The 18,897-nt window shown below is 36.0% G+C and overlaps 1 protein-coding gene and 1 long non-coding RNA gene across 2 annotated transcripts in view; one reads left to right on the plus strand and one right to left on the minus strand.

The window, feature by feature from the left end:
• Positions 1-12,897: 12,897 nt before the first annotated feature.
• LOC126278340 (uncharacterized) lies at positions 12,898-18,807 on the minus strand. The gene is made up of 4 exons (XR_007550692.1): positions 18,512-18,807; positions 16,474-16,751; positions 16,040-16,298; positions 12,898-15,069 (listed from the first exon to the last, which is right to left on the minus strand). It is a non-coding gene; the product is annotated as an uncharacterized LOC126278340 (long non-coding RNA).
• The window catches only part of LOC126278339 (palmitoyltransferase ZDHHC23-B), a 74,760-nt gene continuing 73,647 nt past the window's right edge, over positions 17,785-18,897 (plus strand). Inside the window, exon 1 of the mRNA XM_049978377.1 lies at positions 17,785-18,090. Within this exon, the coding sequence (XP_049834334.1) occupies positions 17,978-18,090 (113 nt within the window). The 5' untranslated portion in view covers positions 17,785-17,977. The remainder of the gene's footprint in view (positions 18,091-18,897) is intronic.

The following is an 18,897-nucleotide window of genomic DNA, read 5'->3' on the forward strand; positions in this document are numbered from 1 at the left end:
ATAATGTAAGTGTGGGGTGAGGAACGAAGGTGGGGAAAGGGAGCTGTTTGAGAATGAGAAAGAGAGAAATGTTGAACATAGTTAACAATAACTTACTGTATGTAAAAAAACCTAAGAAAATCATGTAATCATCTGTATGTTGCCACATTTTTCACTGCAAATGAGTAGGATAACTATAAAACTTACATTTTTCTCATCATTACAAGAGATTTCAACTACAATCCATTGAACATATAACTAAACTGGATTTCAATTTAACTAAACACTTAGCCACTAAGCCACAATAAGAGCCATATCTAGTCATATTAGTATTAGTATCTTATTTCACGATAATACAGGATTTGTCAACTTAACACATGGAAAACGTAAATCATACATAGCTATATGAATATAAGCACGTTTTTAATCAGAAGAAAACAGGAAAAAATTATTCTCTGCCTCAAATTTATATACATGACATGAATCAACATGTATATATTTTCAACCCTTTTCACCTGTCATATTGAAGATTGCCTAATATACAATGTTTAATGTCACCAATATTTATAGGTAGATTATGGCTTAATGTGTCATTAGTGATGAGGTCATTACCCACAGCCACCTCTCCACAGGCAATAAAAATGTCATATGTATCCTGGTACTATTACACTCTGAGGCTGTGAAAGTTAAACATGTGTGATCTAATTTTCTATTGGCGCTTTATTCAAGATATTCTAAACTGAAAGATTTCTTGCAGGTGTAAATGTAATTATACAGATTTTAGCTCTCGAGTTCACAGAAATATTATCAAAACAAAGACAGTCCCACAAACATTTGATATGAAAATGAATGTCTCACTGAAATGATTAAGGAGTGTCAAACACACTATCAAAAGTTTTCTTGAAAGAGGATGAAGTTTTGTTCGAAAATTAAACAAATACAAGTAAGTAAAAATACATTTTAATTCCTTTTGAACTATACTTCTTGCTATGTAAAGAACTGAGATACGCATACCTGTCATAATATCACAGCTTGCCTTAAGTTTTTGATAACACTGAGATACCTTGTATATGGCGACCTTTTTTTTTTATCATTGCAGTGTGTACACTGTAGTGTTTAGAGAATTTCCACATAAATGGGAGAACCACTCGGCCTACTACCATCTCGAACACACAATATTTGAAATGTAAGTGTGAGAGAGCCTATTTACTGTGCATCACCTGTCTGTGTGTGCAGGCTTGAAGTTTATCGTGAGATGACTATAGACATGGCTGACAATTGACGCTTACATGTGTTTGCCGGTCACGCCATGGAAGCCATAGTGAAAGAACAAGGAATTGTTATGTATTCAGTGCTGTTCTGTAACTTTGACAATTGTAGTGACAAAAGAATAGTGGAGTTGTAAAAAGACTTTTAATTAAGGTTCATTTTTGACTTGGAAAGGATAAGACATGTATCCGATTCATACTGAAAAAGGACATGGTTACTAAACCAGCTCTCTCATAAATGTTATTTAGTTTGTTTCTGGCAGTCATATATCTATGTTCTGCAGAAAATTCTGTTTGGTTTCGAGTCAAATATATCATTAATCGACGAGTACGGTGACATTAAAGTTTTTATAAGTGATCATCATATTACAAAGATAAGAAAATATAATTTTTTGCCTCATGCGCCACAGAGCATTAGAATGTGGCGACTTGTGTGAAAGGACAGAAGAAAACAGGAATTTTGAGACGAAAACGAGATAAGTAGATGATATTTGTTTCTATAGAAAAACAAGACAAAAGAACCAGTCCATGGAATTGGATTCTGCCTATAAATTCAAATACTGAAAATTAGTAAATACAAAAAAGGGAAGACGTAAGAAAGTAATAACGTTAAAAGAACAGAGAGAAGATATCAACATATTAGACTAAGAAGGGATATGCCAAGAACAATTGGACTAAGAAGATCTGGTGTGGGGAGTATACAGCTCTCACACATCGTGAGTATTCAGATGCAAAAAAACCAACATCTGATGCAACCAGCTGTTGCTGTTCACCTGTGCTGACCTATTTCCACATTCGCTCACTGACGCCTATACAAAACCAATAACCGACGCCACAGGCGCCATTTGCTGTTCGCCAGTGCTGGTTACACATCTGCTCAACAATGCAGCCTACACTCTATGCCAGGTGAGTGTAAAAGAGAACTTTATTGTTTTAGTACAAACTATAAGAACTGTTAAGTGAACAATATTACTGTTGTTATTATACTCAGAGTTGATTATTTTAATGGTTACCAGGTCTAAAGCTAATAAGAATATGGATAATTTAAGGCAAATGGAAAAAACCCAAGAACTTGCTTTGGCTATGAGAGTCAACAGACAAATGGCAGACTGGTCTGAGCTACTAAACCTAAAAAGCTCAAAATGCTAAATTAGATGCACAGAGTGCAGATTCAGAGTCTTTGAGAAAGGAACTAAATGATAAACTAGAAGCCCAGAGTTTACAATTAAATGAAGCTTCTAATGCTCAGAATTAAACTCTGAAGTAAGAACTAGGCTCAGTAAATTCTCAATTAAATTTGCTAAATGCCAAAATAGAATCTCAAAGCAAAGAATTTGGTAGTTAATGCGAAAGCATGGGGGCTTTAAAGACTGAATTTGATGATTTAAATAATAAAGTAGAAGATTTGAAATTAGAATTAAAGAATGAAGTAACAAACTCTTTAAGCTCTTAGGACATAGAATAACTTCACCTAATGTGGTGTTATCTAGTGAGGTGGTGATTGTTTTGCAGTGGTACTGGTCTGCACTTGCTCAAATGAGGTTAATATCAGATCCACAGGATCCGTGCAGAGTCATATATCCCCTAGGGACTTTAACATTCTGAGTTAATGGGCAGAGTGAAGACTGTTGAATCCCGAGTTGTTTTCGGTGTTCCTTCCATAATAATTTTCCTGCGTCGAATTCCCTTCAAATCTTAAAATATTCTGTCATCTATTTCTGTCCTGTAATCTGATTATCTAGGAAACTGGATATGACGATAACTTAAGGACTGGCTTAAGAGAATCATGGATGAAAGGTGATCTCTAGACGAAATAAACTGAATGGAATATAATATTTGTGGAAAACATGATATTATGTGACTAATTTAAATAATTATTATACTATAGTGAACAGAATTTCTATTTTGCATAGAATATTTTATACCTTTTATGAGATTGATGTACCTGGGAGGGTTTGTATCAGTTTTGAAAGGGGTGGGTATTGTGGATGACAGCATGGTTTGTGAGAACACATAAATCATGATTAATACAAAACACACACCTCAACTTTCAAACAACCCTCGCAAACAAGTATCCCTGATTCTTCACATTTGCAATTTCCATAGGGTTCCTAAGATCTCCTTTGGGGACCTCAAGGGTGAAGGTGGGACTATCCGTTCTGTAGGATTCGATTGAACACCTCCTCCAACTTCTCACTCAATTACCTGTGTGGTAGGGATCCTGGGGAAGGGGGAGGGAAGGGTTTCTTGTCTTTGGGGCTATGTTCTTCCTCTTCTTCGATCTCAGCAACCATTTCTATTTATTTTCCTTCTTTCTTCTCATTTGAGGACATATCTATGTTTTCCCTCGTACTTTATTCATCTACTTCTGTCGCAGAAGTCCTTCCTAGTTTCTGTGGTATCCTTGCATTCACACAAAGATACACTTAAACACAAACATTATAATTGCCAATTAGAAACCTGATGCAATGTGTGAACCACCAAGTATTGTAGGGGGAAAGATACATGTACATCGGAAAATATGCACACATCGTTTTTTTATTATGACAGTTCTACATCGCTTATTTATATAAAAACTGTCACATCCATATATACATATAAGAACTCTGAACTATGATGATTCTACAATGAGTGTACATAAGAGGGCCACATGAATAATGAACACTGAAAGAGAACAAAAGCCCAAGAATTGTACCATGAGTGCACATAAGAAGGAGGCATGAGTAATGAAAGAGAAGACCAAGCCAAAGAATTGTACGATAGTGGGACTCATAAAATGTAAGTAAACATATTATCTACTGAATAGTACCGCCAGACATGGTGTCTATTACAGGTATAGAAGTTGATGAGTAGGGGAGGACTCCAGGGAGTTGATGACGTATTAAGAAGTGAATGCAAAGTGTATAACAGATTTGTAGCTTTACCAGAAAATATTTAATTATAGTATACATAGCAATGTATACTGGGGGGGTAATGAACCATGAGGACTACTCAGAAAGGATAAGGGGGTGTACCCTGCATTTACTGAATATAAAGGGCAGCCGTACCTACATGGAGATAGGACTACCTGTGCCCTAAAGAATAGGGATGTTGTATAAAGGGGTGTACCTGCCAGAATGGAATGAGGAAGTGCGCTCATGTAGTCAACTCACAAGTAAGGTATAGGTACTGATCCTAGAAGGAGAGGACAGTATCATGACAGAAGTCACATGTTTTATAGGATTATTCTGGTAAGTTTGAATTCTATGTAACACTAGCATTATCACGTTTTAGGTAAGTTTATGAGTGTCAAAAGGGAACGCTTTTATTTTGCTCAGAGTTCCTTCAAACTATAGTCTATAAATAATGAGACTATTATTGGCGTTAAAGAAAGAGTCCTCACAATTCCTAAGTAATAATAATGTGGACTGAAATCATAAATAAATGCTTATGATCTAAAAAACAAAGTAGAGTAAGGAATCAGTAGAAAGACGACCATTGGAAGCTTGTTCTATAGAGTACAAAGATTTATAAGTGAAGAAAAAATATGTATATAGATCTATGTAATAGATGAATACTTTTAAAATTTGAATTGTTATTATGTATGATATAAATGTACATAATGATTATGTATAAAATTTATCTGAGGAGGGAGATATGTAGTGTTTCGAGAAATTCTAGAACCACTCGGCCTACTACCGACTCAAACACATGATATTTGAAATATAAGTACGAGAGAGCTTATTTACTGCACATCACCATTCTATGTGTGTGGGATTGAAGTTTGTTGTGAGACGACTATAGACGTGGCAGTCAAATGACACCAACAAGTGTCTGCAAGTCGCGCCATGGAAGCCATAGTGAAAGAACAAGGAATGTTTACGTATTCACTGCTGTTCTGTAGCTTTGACGATTGTAGTGACAAAAGAACAATGGGGTTGGAAAGACTTTTAATTAAGATTCGTTTTGGACTTGTTTGCTTATGTGGAGAATGACTTTTGTAAAAGTTTGATGTGAATTTAAGAAATAGAACCATGTATGTCTGCTTATTTTCATAGGTAGAAAGAGTCTTGAGACATTCCTGTTCCTAGAAGATATACTTTGGAGAAGGAGAGAAAAGGAGGTTGCGGCAGCAAGCTAACCAGCAAGGACAGTTGGCTGACCATCTCAAGTGAGGCTATTGTCAAAGAATTGGGATTTTGCATAGATCCTTCGCCACTTTAAATCCCCAAAGCGTTAGATTATTCGAAAAGTAAACGAATAGCAGTAAGTAAAAATTCATTTAAATTCCTTTGGAACTGTATTTCTTACTATGCAAAGAACTGAGATATACGTAATTGTCATAATATCACAGCTTCCCTAAAGTTTTTGATAATACTAAGATACCTTGCATGTGGAGACCTTTTTATTATCATTGCAGTGTGCATACTGCGCTCCCAAAGGCACAATTCTAAATTTTTATGCGAAATTCTGGTTGTTATTTAAAATTCTCTAGATGTAAATTGGTAAGTAAGGCTTTTATCTCAACAGTTCTGTTTTGATTTTATTTTCAGACATAGTTCTGATAGGGCACAGGTGCTGTAAATATAATGTTCCATTTGTTTAATTTTTAGCATAATTTTGTACTTCAGTATAGAATGTGTCATCACTCGGTGATTATGCCAGCAAGAACATTATTATATTTACAACCGACTTCAGTTAGCTCAAGACTAGCTTTGTATCTATGATGGTACAAATAAATTTGGATTTCCATCTCATCATAATATTTACACTCAATAAATAAAGTGAAAACTTAGTACCTTTATCCTGAAATTAATATACCTTTACAATATTAACTGTTCTGGAGTAATATGAAACGCAGAATGTTTGTATTTTCAGTTATAATACTTTTGGAATATGTTGGTTTACTTCAAATAATGCTATCACTTTATTACAGATAAGTGACTACAAGGAATTCCTGAATGCTTGTATGAGATTCTGTCATTCTGTCATCATATTTAAGAAGAATGTGTCACTGAAGTGACTGGGTACATAACTGAAAACAAAGACCATTTTGTTCCCACACAAACGACCAAAGACGTGTGATGTCAAATAAATAAAAGCAGAATGAGAGTGTTTGTTAACTTGAAAGATGACAAGTTGCACTATGGTATGGATCCCAAGTAAAATTCGACAAACCATTTCTATTTGGTATGGTCTAATATGCTTGTGAAACATTCATAGACAGGACCCACAAGTGTTTCATAGCAAGTCATCTCCGTAGAGCCCCTCTTAAACAGTTCGTAAAGCACACGGCTGTACAGAGCTGGCATCAAATCCAGTGAAAAATTGGTTTGTTTAAGGTCAAGTTTTGTTGTTAGCTCAGTGCAAATTTTTGTGCAATAGTCATACGTCTCTCAATACCTTTCCCCTCAAGATTGATTGGTTTTCTTTACTTCTGGTATTTGGCTTTTAATACTTCAAGTGCCTTATTTCTACTGGAGTTGGCTAGTATACCCACAGATGCCTGCAAAACTGTTTCACACAATCCAGAGAGCTACGTAACAATAAGAGGCCTGCTACAAACACATATTTAAAGTATTTCATTGTAAAGTATGAAATATCATACCGGTATGAACAAAAATCCATTTTATAAATGTAGTAGAGGGCAAGTAATTTAGTACGCTCATGTAATACAATTCAGACTGCTGTCTCACTGCTTCAATTAATCTTTCTTCATTCATTATATATTTTAACAAAAGAAAAAAACGAAATGAAACAGTTTTTTTAACAAAAAATGAACCAAAAAATTGATATTAACAGCTAAAACCATAACTAAACGAATTAATGGGTATCTGAACATGGCTGTATATAGGGTGAAAATGAGCTTGGGAGGTCATGTGATTAACAATGGATGGATGATCGATCTCAGCTTTAAAAATTTTCTTGCCAATAAATCTTGATGGTACCATGACATGACGTGATTGGACGGCCAGTGTGGGTGCCGTCATTTGAAATACGTTGCAGTATGTTTTGAGGGTATGGGATGTGATGTGATGGGGCAACTAGTGTGAATCGGCCTTAGATATAGCACAAACGTAAATATAAGTCTACACTACAGGTTAATCTGTTATCATAATCTTTATTTGAAATTCACATTCATTGGCTTTGCCAACTCACAACTAGGCTATTACCTTTCAACCTAATCTAGACAGGGGGCTATTCTACAGATCAAGATCAATTCATACTGTCCATCACGGCATCATCATGTCATGACGCAGTAACGTCAAGGTGTATTCATACAGAGCTTCAGATCATAGCACATTAAGTCAGTTCAAGTTACATGGTCCTAACTCGCATTGCTGTTGTTTCTATGCGTGAAGTGCACATACACAACGCAATAGCTCATATGTGTGGGTGCTGGTGTCTAAAATTTGTAAGAAAATGACATTTCCTGGACTCAACTGGTTTGCAGATTGCAGGGACAGCTTTTATATTAGAGGAGGGAGACAGAAGTGCAAAACAACTAAACAAAGTGCGTGTGGTCGAAAAAAATGTCATTTCTTAGTAGAAATTGGGAATGTAATACATTATACAAGGACCTTGAGAGAGAAGGAATCTGCATTTTACGTTTTGGAAAGGGGCAGCATCTGTTTTTTTCATTTGTTACGTCAAATTGCACCCAGAATTACTATAAGAGACACACTGTCAGAAGCGGCCATCAAGTCTTGTGCGAAATTGGTTTAAAGTTAAGTTTAGTTCCAGTGCAGTACAAAATTTTGCATTTGTGTAGCATATGAAAACATGCAGATGGAAGAGGTTGACAGTATTAAATTTGTGGGATTACAACTCGATAGTAAATTCAGTTGGGAAGATCATACCACAGAACTGCTTAAGCACTTAAACAAGTCTGTATTTGCAGTAAGAATGATGTCAGATGTATGAGATGTAAATATAAAAAACTTGCATATTTTGCTTACTTTTATTCTATTGTGCCCTATGGGATCATATTCTGGGGAACTTATCAAACTGAGCAAACGTTTTTAGGGTGAAAAAAGAATCATTTGTGGTGTTAAATCAAGATCCTTTTCAAGGAACATTGTATTCTAACCACTGCTTCTCAGTATATTTATTCCCTAATGAAATTTGTTGCAAGTAATACATCACTATTTCCAACCAATAGCTCAATACATAGTATCTATACTAGGAATAAGAAAAACCTACATAAAGACCTTTTTGATAGGCAACTCCTTCTACTCTATAGATGAATATCATAACAGAAACTGTTAAGTCAGTTTAAGTAAAAATATCTGTTAGATTTCAGTTTTGACAGCACTTGGTCACAATAGTCAACATTAGGCATTTTGTGTATGATAAATTTATTAATAGTGCATAACAATGTTTCGTTATGACAGCGTGTTCATTCTGTAAATATTAGCTGCTCCAGTTTACCTCATTTGCATTCACCGATTTCGACAGTCTTCTGACAAATGATCAGTGTAGTAAGTATTATATTCAAATGTTTTATGTTATACTTTCTGACACGTTCCACACCGAAGAGAATCATCTACTTTTTGGGTTTGTGGAACGAAAACTGAATCTAATCTAATCTGTGCATAGTCATATCTCTCTCATTATCTTTCCCTTCAAGATAGCTATATTTTTTCCTTGTATGTTGTATTTACCTTTTAGTCGCTCAAGTATCTTATTTGTACTGGGTTTAGCAAGTGAAACCACATAAATATTGAACACTGATTCTTGCAAAACAGTTTCGCACACAATTTAGAGAACTACTTAACAATAAATAGACCTACCACAAATATGTGTTTAAATAAACAGGTTGCAGTGTCTGAAGGTTTCAGTGCATTTCTTTACCTAACACTAAAAATGCCTGACACAAATAAATTCCACCCACTAATCAGACTGATTCTACCCAGAGTAATTTTTTCACTTCTAGTTGCAACCATGTTGCACTCCATTTCACTGCAAAATATTAAATACGGTACAGGTATCTCAAAATTCATTTTATAAATGTAGAACAGGGCAAATAATTTACGGTGGTCATGTCGTTGAGTCCACACAGCATAAGGCGGCCCTCGCGCAGACATGAATTTCGCAGTGCTGGGCGAGTCCATTCTGTCGTGCAGGAGGGGAGACCGTCTCATTGTACTTCCACCTGTCGGCTAGGGCACGTCGAGTGAGCTCAGCGGTATACACGGCATGGCATGACATCTGCAATCACTATAGGGGCAGGAAGAGTTCTGCATAGCCAGGCAAGAGAGATTATTTTCAATGTAATTACATTTATGTTCGATGAGGCAAAAGAGGGGAGACAAATCCCAGTAAAAAGTGTTCTAGAAAGAGTACAGGCTGCTACTCGTGTGTCACTTCGAACAATATGTGGAATAAAGAAAGAGGGAGAAAAAGTAGTTGCCGGCAGTTCCAAGGGTTTCTCTACTCCCGGAAAAAAGGAGTAAAGAGAAAAAGATTTTACATTTATATGATTTTGACGAACAAGTTGTCTGGAGACTGACACATAATTTCCACGTAACAAACAAACAGTGCCCCAAAATAAAAGCACTTTATCCTGTAGTGAGAGAAAATGTTTCTTTTACAGGGAGTATTTCTTCATTATGACACCTACTTCAAACTTTAGGCTTCGGGTACGTTGGTTTTTTTAATGTCCATGTATTATTTATATGCGTCAATTTTTGCGTAATTAATGTGCTTAAAATCTATCAGGTGGCGCAAAACAACAGATAACAGGAAGGTGCTTGTGGAACGTTTAGAAATACACACTAAACGTGTTGAATATTTAAAGAAAATAAAAAATTATCGTGAAGAGGGTGGACCTATCATATATGTCGATGAAACCTATATTCACAGTTCGACTACAACGCCCAAAGAAAGGACAGATGGCTCAAGTAAGGGAGTAAAGGCGCCACTTTCAAAAGGACAACGTCTGATTATAGTACATGCAAGTACCAAAAATATCTGATAAGGACAAGTAATTCTGTATTCTGTAGACTGAAAATTATTAATGTGTCTAAACGTCAAAAGAAACATTCACATTCTTCTGATCTACAATACTGTAGATCAGGAGATAGTGAGCATTCCTTTGAAATTTCAACATGTTCTTCAAAACAGCGACAGAAATAACGTCGACGTTATTAACGCGTTTATGTCGTTTTTCTGATCACAGGAGGCAAATAAGGTTTTGTGCCAAATGCACTTTTAATTTTCAAATTCAGCACTAAAACAGGAGATTATCATGCAGAAATGAATGCCAAAAGTTTTTCAAGGTATTTGTTTTATCTTTTACTATCTGATTGTGGTACACATGTAAAGTACTGTCATAATCAGACTGAATGACCACATTTGTTATCAGGTGGCTGGAAAACAAAATAATATCGAATGTGCCACAAATTCCATTGTTGTGCTTGACAATGATAGTTATCAAAATGTTCTGCATGTAAAAACTACCAACAATGCTTTGCAAGAAAGCTGAAATGGCATATTGGCTAAATTCCTGAAACATTCAATTCGACCAGGGAAGCACAAAGATAGAACTGCTTGCTTTAATAGGAATCAAAAAAACCACAAAGATTTACACTGTGGACAGACTTCTGGCACATTATGGTCATTCTGTTCTCCGTTTACCTCCTTACCATCCTGAACTAAATCCTATAGAAATTGTATGGGCTAGAGTAAAAAACTGGGTAGGTACAAAGAATGTTACGTTCAAGCTGGAGGATGTGTGGAAGCCAGCAGAAGAAAAATTTTTCTACATTACTGTACATGAATGGTCGACAGTTTGCAAGCATTTGGAAGATGTGGAAGAAACATAGGTAATTCAGGAAAAATTGACAGACGAACTGGAAGAAATGGTTATTGAGATATGTGCCAGCAATACTGATGACACTAGAGATGATTATGATGATGACTTCCAAACTTCCCAGTCTGAGGACGGTGAATAAATAAAAGGTCAGTTCTCTTTGTTTACAGTATGAACATGGTAGTCAGGGATGTAGTCCACTTCATGTATTATCATATTAACTGTGAAGCATGTGAATTGTGACATGTCCTTCGTGATTCAGCATTGTTCTCTCTGATTGTTTAAGCACTATCCAGACGAATGCAGTAGAGTGACCACTAATGAAAACTCTTTGTATTTGCAGGTTCAACAGAAACGCCATACTTCCTGCATGCACCACAAACTTCGACCATAGATACTAATATACTGGGCAAGCAGTGCAGTAGCTGTACATCTGGCGTGGCGGCAACATAGAATCACGTGACTGTTGGCAGAACGTCGGCGGGAGTTCAAGGCAACATTCTGATTCCTGATTTCACTTCCAGTATTTCTCAGTGGATTTCCTGCTAACTTCACCACATTAAATGAAGCTTATGTAAGCACAGCTAGAAGTGATAAATTATTGCATAACCACTGTACAAATTTAGTTTTACAACCATTACTTCACAATGAACTTTGTGAACTGCTGAAACACTTTCTATGTTCGGCAATATATTCGCCGTGAATATTTCAGTGTTACCAATTATGAGATGCATTCTCTACTAACAATAAGCATGATGCACTGCATAAAATGTAAATATTGCGTGAGGAAGTGTTATAGACTTCATAAATCGGCATAAACAACGAGACCTGTAACATAAGTACACGTGTTCACATCGAATGTAACAAACTCAGTTGTGTCGTTCACCCACAAAACGTAAAGCAGTTGCATTTGAAACCTCTTCTTTGGTTTAAACAGTTTGTTTCGTAGATGTATCAAAGATAGAATTTATATCTACAAAATCTACTTACATGAATACTCGTTCCACAGATCATGAATACGATACATCGCAATGATGTGTCAGTTTAATGAAAGGTAGACATATCATTACATGATAATTCTTCCAATCATTTATATCTAAAAAATCGTCTACTGCGTAGGAGCTGTTATTCATAAATTCTTTTAGTTTGATTTTAAATGCTGGTTGGCTATCTGTCATGTTTTTAATGCTTTTTGGTAAATGACCAAAGATTTTTGTAGCAGCATATTATTTATCCCATACATTACAGCTTATATATGTATTTGATATTCACATGTTTTGTAACTAGGAAGTACAAAATAAAACTAAACCCTAATGACTAAGGAAACCCTAAACTTGTTTTTTGCAAATTATTCTTCATTGTTTAAAATAATGGCAGCATATTCACCTCTTTTTGTGCTAAAGTCAGATTCAATCCAGGATAGGAAAAATCATCCTTTCTTCTTGTGTAGTAGCAATGCACATTGCAATTGCTTTTGGAGTGGGAAGGGTTATTGGTAATAAATATCTCTCTCTCACACACAAACACACACTATATATATATATATATATATATATATATATATATATATATATATATATATATATGTGTGTGTGTGTGTGTGTGTGTGTGTGTGTGTGTGTGTGTGTGTACTGTGAATATCCCTAGCTCCTTGCAATTTGAGACACTAATATGAAATTCCAACTATCTGTTACTTAACTTTTAACTGGCATAGCCCAAATAGCAAACAATTAAGTTATTCTTTCTCCTGCAAAGTATGTTAAGAGTTTTATTCTTAACTGTCTATGGCAATCTGTTACTAGACTAGAAATATCACATCTTGAATGACAAAGGTATGAGCATAATATAATTCACATAAATTTTTCATAAAGCATTTATTTTGCAACACAATACAGTACTTACAACAAACTCAGCACTGAACAAATTTCTATTTTTTTTAAAAAAGTAGACCAACACTTCACACGAACCATTTAGTGTCCCTTAAATAATATTGTTTTTGTAAGAAAGCTCCTTACACATCCTTTCTTAAAGGTTTCTCTAACAGTCTTCCCCAAATGGTGATTTCTGAAATGAAATACTCAAATAAAATGGATTTTATAAGAGTTGTATGATGGTTTTCTGTGGGGTCAATGCTCATTATATGTTCATTGATAGGTGTAAATACATTGCTGCCAATTTCTGCCATAGCAGATGACAAGAGCACAAGTGTTACATTTTTTTGTCAGCATACCCTTTGCCTGCTGCAAACGATAGGCTTGTTCTGCTACTTTACAGATTTGAACAACATCCCTGGAAGGTGTTACTAAACCTCCCATATTCTTTCTCGTGAGGAGTTCATTTTCGCTTTCCAATAAGCCATATAAAGAATTTGCACATTCAGTACAATATATGGTTTTCTTCAACTTACGTACTATAAATCCTGAAATGTACACAACAACATTTCTCACATACTTTGACAGTTGTTTAAAACAAATAGAAGGGATACTGTAACAGTGATCATGAGACACTTTTTCAACATAAGGAATTTCAGCTCGGAAATTTATACATGAAACAAATCAGTTTGTTTGTACTTTACCCAGTGCTGAAGATACATTCAGATTTGAACACTCTTCAGTGTCTAAACAAGTTGCAGTCTCTGAACCCCTTACTTGCTGATGTATAAGTAACCTTTTGTAAGCAGCTTTGAACTGGGTGGCTGTAGGGTTATTGTTATCACCACCATACCTCCTGATTGAACTAAAAAATGTCTTGATGTGATATTGTAACAACTTGTGTGTGAGTAAGAATTTAAGTTGTGGATTAGGACTGCTTATCAGAGAATTGTATAACCTTTTGAGACTTTGAATTGACACAATAAAACCAAGGAAACCAGTCTTTCTGTTTGTAAACAAAACAGAGGGGCCATTTGCATCCAGTCTTAAATTCTTTATATATTCTTCAGCTTCATCCAGAAAAGACAAACTGTAGCTAGCAGTCTGCAAGGACAGAGGTGCTTTATAACATTTCGCTAACAGATTTCTACTGTTGAAGCTATCAAAAACATTGTTCATAATACTTATGAACCTAACTGTTAGATCACAGTCTTTGAAATCGTCAATTGCAAATATTTGCCAAGAATTTCAAGGGCATTAGCTACACTATTACTCAATGTCTGTGCTGCAATTCTAACATTCATCATGACGATACCACTCAACATGCTTCATTCTTACTTTTGTAGCAAGATGAAGTGTCTCCACACATTGCAAACCATGTAACTTGAGTACATAATTTGATAGGATTTCAATTGCCATAAAAATTGTACCCTTACCAGTTAAGGTATTACGTACTAACTTTAACATGTGACATGTGTCAAGGAAAATACATATTTCATCATTACACAATGGGTGCTAAAAGAAAGATTTTATGTTAGATAAAAAAAGGAAGAACCTAGCTTTTCTATCATTGCAGTATTTGCATGTGTTCCATCAAAAGTTACTGATATCACCTCAAGACTAGCATCAAACGTAAACTTTAGAGCCTCATTCAATAGGTTAGATTTTTCTAGTGCAGTTTGTCCATTGACTAGAAAGTAACCAATTGACAGTTTCCAAGAACTGTTAACAGCAGTTACCAAAAATGTTAGTGCCTCATTTGCAACAGGAAGGTTATCATCATCAAGCTCTGCCCCATAATCTGCATATCCAACAAATTTAGTTTGACGAAATTCAATGTGTTTCCTTATGGCAATTTCGTCAAATGACATAGCACACAGCAATTTCTTGCCCTTGTTCATAAGCTCTTGACACTTTATTCTGAAAGCAATGCTGCTTCTTTGCTGAAACCTGGATTTCCGTCGATCTCACTACACCACCTTCTCAATGTCCGTGGATGTGGCAGAGATGTATTGAAATTTCTCCTTACGTAACAGTAAGCCTTAATACTGTAGAAATTAAAAGTTAAAGCAAAGGTCTGAAGAGCTGCTGGGTACTTTTCTCTTGTTTGACCTCTGCTGACACGCTTTAACAACTCTGAGGTACCTGGTGGCAGCATCTGAAATCAATATGATACTCTCAGTAAAGAGCTGCAAGAGCTAGGCTACAAACTGTCATTCACTCAACATGTTCTGTATATCACATCATGCAGAACACTCTACATTGATAAGGCATGTGAAAACGACACATAATTAGCAGTTACAAACTAAATTTGTGCATAGAAGGAACAAAATATCATAACTGTTTCTACTATTTTTGTTCATGTATGGTAGATCTAACATAGATAAGTTTCCAAAAGTGTCTCCACTTTAATAAAAGTTACTGCTTTCTCATTTACATTAAATTATGGTGCTTTCACCTATTTTATTTCATCCACTTGGTTATTGAACACCACAACTGTTTTTGTAAATTACACTGTAGGAAATAATGCAACCAATCACAAGTTTCTTTTAGTAGTGATTTGTATTGTACCATTACTAGTTTTGAGTCTGAGCCCATTGTCAGATGGTAGCATTGATTTCTTGCAAGTTTTATGTGTCCCAAAATATAACAAATTTCTAAGAGAGGAAATGTAAAGGAGAGAATTTCATGAAGTAGTGCAATGTGTACAGTCTATATACAATCTAATACCTTTCAACAAATATGTAATTTCAAAATTTTAGGACACACACGTAAAACTGCAAGGAATTAGTGGTATTGCATGGCAATGGGTTCCAGGTCGAAACTAGCAATGTTACAATAACAATCACTTCTAAAAAACTTGTGGCTAGTTGCAGTACTTTCCACAGTGTAATTTTATCCTATTATTTCCATGAACATGTTGATCTTTTTCAAAAACATGCCTACATTTGTGTGAATAGAGACTTTCTTACAATCAACTATGCCACTTGTCATGGAACTGTAAGACAGGTACAATACTAGAATCTATACCACCTGATATGTATAATAAGAATGGCAGTTTGGTACGTCTTTAATGTCTTATGTCAAGAAATTATAAGTACTACTTGAAGTACATAGTTCTATCTTACCTTCAGCAAATTACCCATGGATTCACTTATAATATTATTCTTTTGAAGGTCACTTATTAATGATTCCAAATTTAAAATTATCTTCCTCATCCTGTGGGCTGATCGCTGCAAATTACTTAATTTTCTCTTCAGCTGCTTTTTTGCAACACTTGCCATTTACTAGCTATGCCAGGAATAGCCAAATCATCTTCCTTAAAATCTCATATATATCTAAAACATTTGCTTGTCCCAGCTTTTACTTCAGAAGCTTGTATAGCGGCTGCAAACAAAATACCAGTCCACTGAAGGAAAATGTACATGAAAGAATTTCCCCTCAGTCTAAAGCATATTACGAGAATGTTCCTTTAAAAAACGCTGTTACATTTTTACAGCCACTGCTTAACACTCTCCTTTGTGCGTTAACATATTAACACAAAGTAAATATCTAGACTTACGAGAATTATGGGAAGTTTGTGCACATGAAATTTCGTCTAATGAATCTCTCTTAGTTGGAGGTTTACGAAGCTTGGGTCTCTTTGCTTGAAGATGCTCAGGGAAATCGAATTTTGTTGGCACAGCGTCACTGAGAAGCAAATTCCCACCATTCTTTTCTTTGTCGAAACAATTTTCTTCAAAGTGCTTCGAACAGATGCGTGTGTGCGCATTAGGCTTGAAATCTTTTCGTTTCACTGCCTGTATCCACATCTGCCTGCGCCCTTCATCCTTTGGAAACCTATACGAAAGAGAAAAAGCAGCTTTGTGGCTTACCATTTCAAGAAATATATACGATTGTAATGTGCGCCTGGAAACACACACAGCACTTCAAACCGCCAATTTACGTAACTGTGACGTTCTGGGTAAGGATATGATATAGACAATAGTTTATCAGTATTCAAGAAATGCCGCTAAATTAAACTAATAATACTTACAAGTGAAATTTAATGTTACTTTCCTTCACAAAACGCTCGGTACAACCATAAGCACAACAGGATACCACAATTGCTTTGCCAATACACCTACACGATCTAGGTTCCTTAACTGCGACAAATCACAGTTAAGAATAACAGATACTGAGAAGTAGCATTCAAAGAAATCACTGATATCGGAAAACCGCAGTTTAACCCATCACAAATTCCTCCGCATTACGCCAGATGGTCGAGCATTGGCTTCGCTGTAGAGCGGCACTTCCCCTCCAGCGCTGAGTACTTCCCCTCCAGTGCTCGCTCACTGTCCAGCTGCTATCCCCAGCACTATCGCTCCCACCACGCTTGCCCTGGCGTTTGAGCATCTACCGGCCAATTTATCCTGCCTGCACTCGACATTTCAGGCTGCAGCCTCACTGTTTCGATTAATGTGTCGTCATTTATTATAAATTTTAAGAAAATAACAAAACGAAACAATTTATAGCAAATAACGACCAACAAACAACTGATATCAACCACGATGAAACGGAATGTGGAGTTCCGCCCATGACCCTGTCTGGGAAGAAATGAGCTTGTGGATCACATGATCAGTAACGGACGGATAACGTCAGCCGTCAAAACTTTCACCCAGAGAAACCTTGACTGTGCCGCAACGTGACGTGACGTGACCTAACGGGACGGGACGGCACGGCCAGTGTGGATGCCAACGTTTGAAATGTATTGCAGAATGTTTTGTAGAGACGGGACTACATATGACAGCCAGTGTGAATTGGCCTTCAGTCTGTCATCAAAACTAAATCGAAAGGTTTCAGACGAACACCTATTGAAGGGTATCTCATTTTAGCGACTCATCCACTTGCTTCATGTAGATGAGAAACGTCTTTGGTGTGCGAGAAGCGAAGTGCGTATAGTGAGCATAGCGAAGTGCCAACTACTCGAAGTTCTTTGGCAAGTGCGCCTGTGGCATGTTTTTGTCGTATGTAAATTGTTTACATGAGGAAAAGTGGACAGTTTTTGATGGGTGACATAAGGAGAAATGGATGGCAGAGATAGCTTATGTTGTTGCGAGTATATTAATCGCAACCAAGAAAGATACCACATGTTAGAGTGTTGTTGCAATTGTGAAGAACTCGATATCTGCGTTGACAGGTGAGGTTGACGATGGTTCTGGAAAAACGGAACTATATATGATGAACTTCAAACGTGCGCGATACTAACATAAATCTAATTTAATTGATTTAAAAATATTTGTTTTGCATTTAAGATGCCATTGAAGCTGAATATAAATAGGTCATATACCTGTCGCAAAACGGAACAAGCATCATGCTACTGGTAACACAAAAGTTTTTACGTGTTATCTGGAGTTTCTGATTACTTACAGTTCTCTTGACTTAGATTCAGTACAATTATTGGTACCAAAGAATACCAGGAAGTGTCATTCAGTCATCATCACATCTATATATATGGCACACCATCGTGAAGAACGCGTGGAAAATTTAAACACTTGCAGGAACAAAATGCTTACAGATTATAATTTACAAATAATTTTCCTGTAATATTGAATACTTACAAAATAATCACTTGCGAGGTAACATATGACGCACTGACGTCGCATTGGTTCAACGAATCAAATCTAAACCGATGTGTTATGCTGCATCTATGGACTGCGTTTCTTTCTTCTTACACCCTGTTTCCCTTGCGGTACTGGTGTGTAAGATTACATTTGAAATATTTGATGGATGGTAACGAATTCAGAAAACAGCCAAAGATGTAAATTTAATTCAACTGTGGTACAGTGAAATGACATTACATTAATGTATTACAGTGATAATTACAAATGAACTTAAAATATTAAATCTAAGAGTTGCCATGTAAGTACAGTTTAGTGGAATAAAAATTCTTTAATTGAACTTATGGCCCACTGCATCGTCTACATGACATTTAATGTGCTGAGGT

Source organism: Schistocerca gregaria, chromosome 6 (assembly GCF_023897955.1).
Source record: "Schistocerca gregaria isolate iqSchGreg1 chromosome 6, iqSchGreg1.2, whole genome shotgun sequence".
Taxonomy (NCBI): domain Eukaryota; kingdom Metazoa; phylum Arthropoda; class Insecta; order Orthoptera; family Acrididae; genus Schistocerca; species Schistocerca gregaria.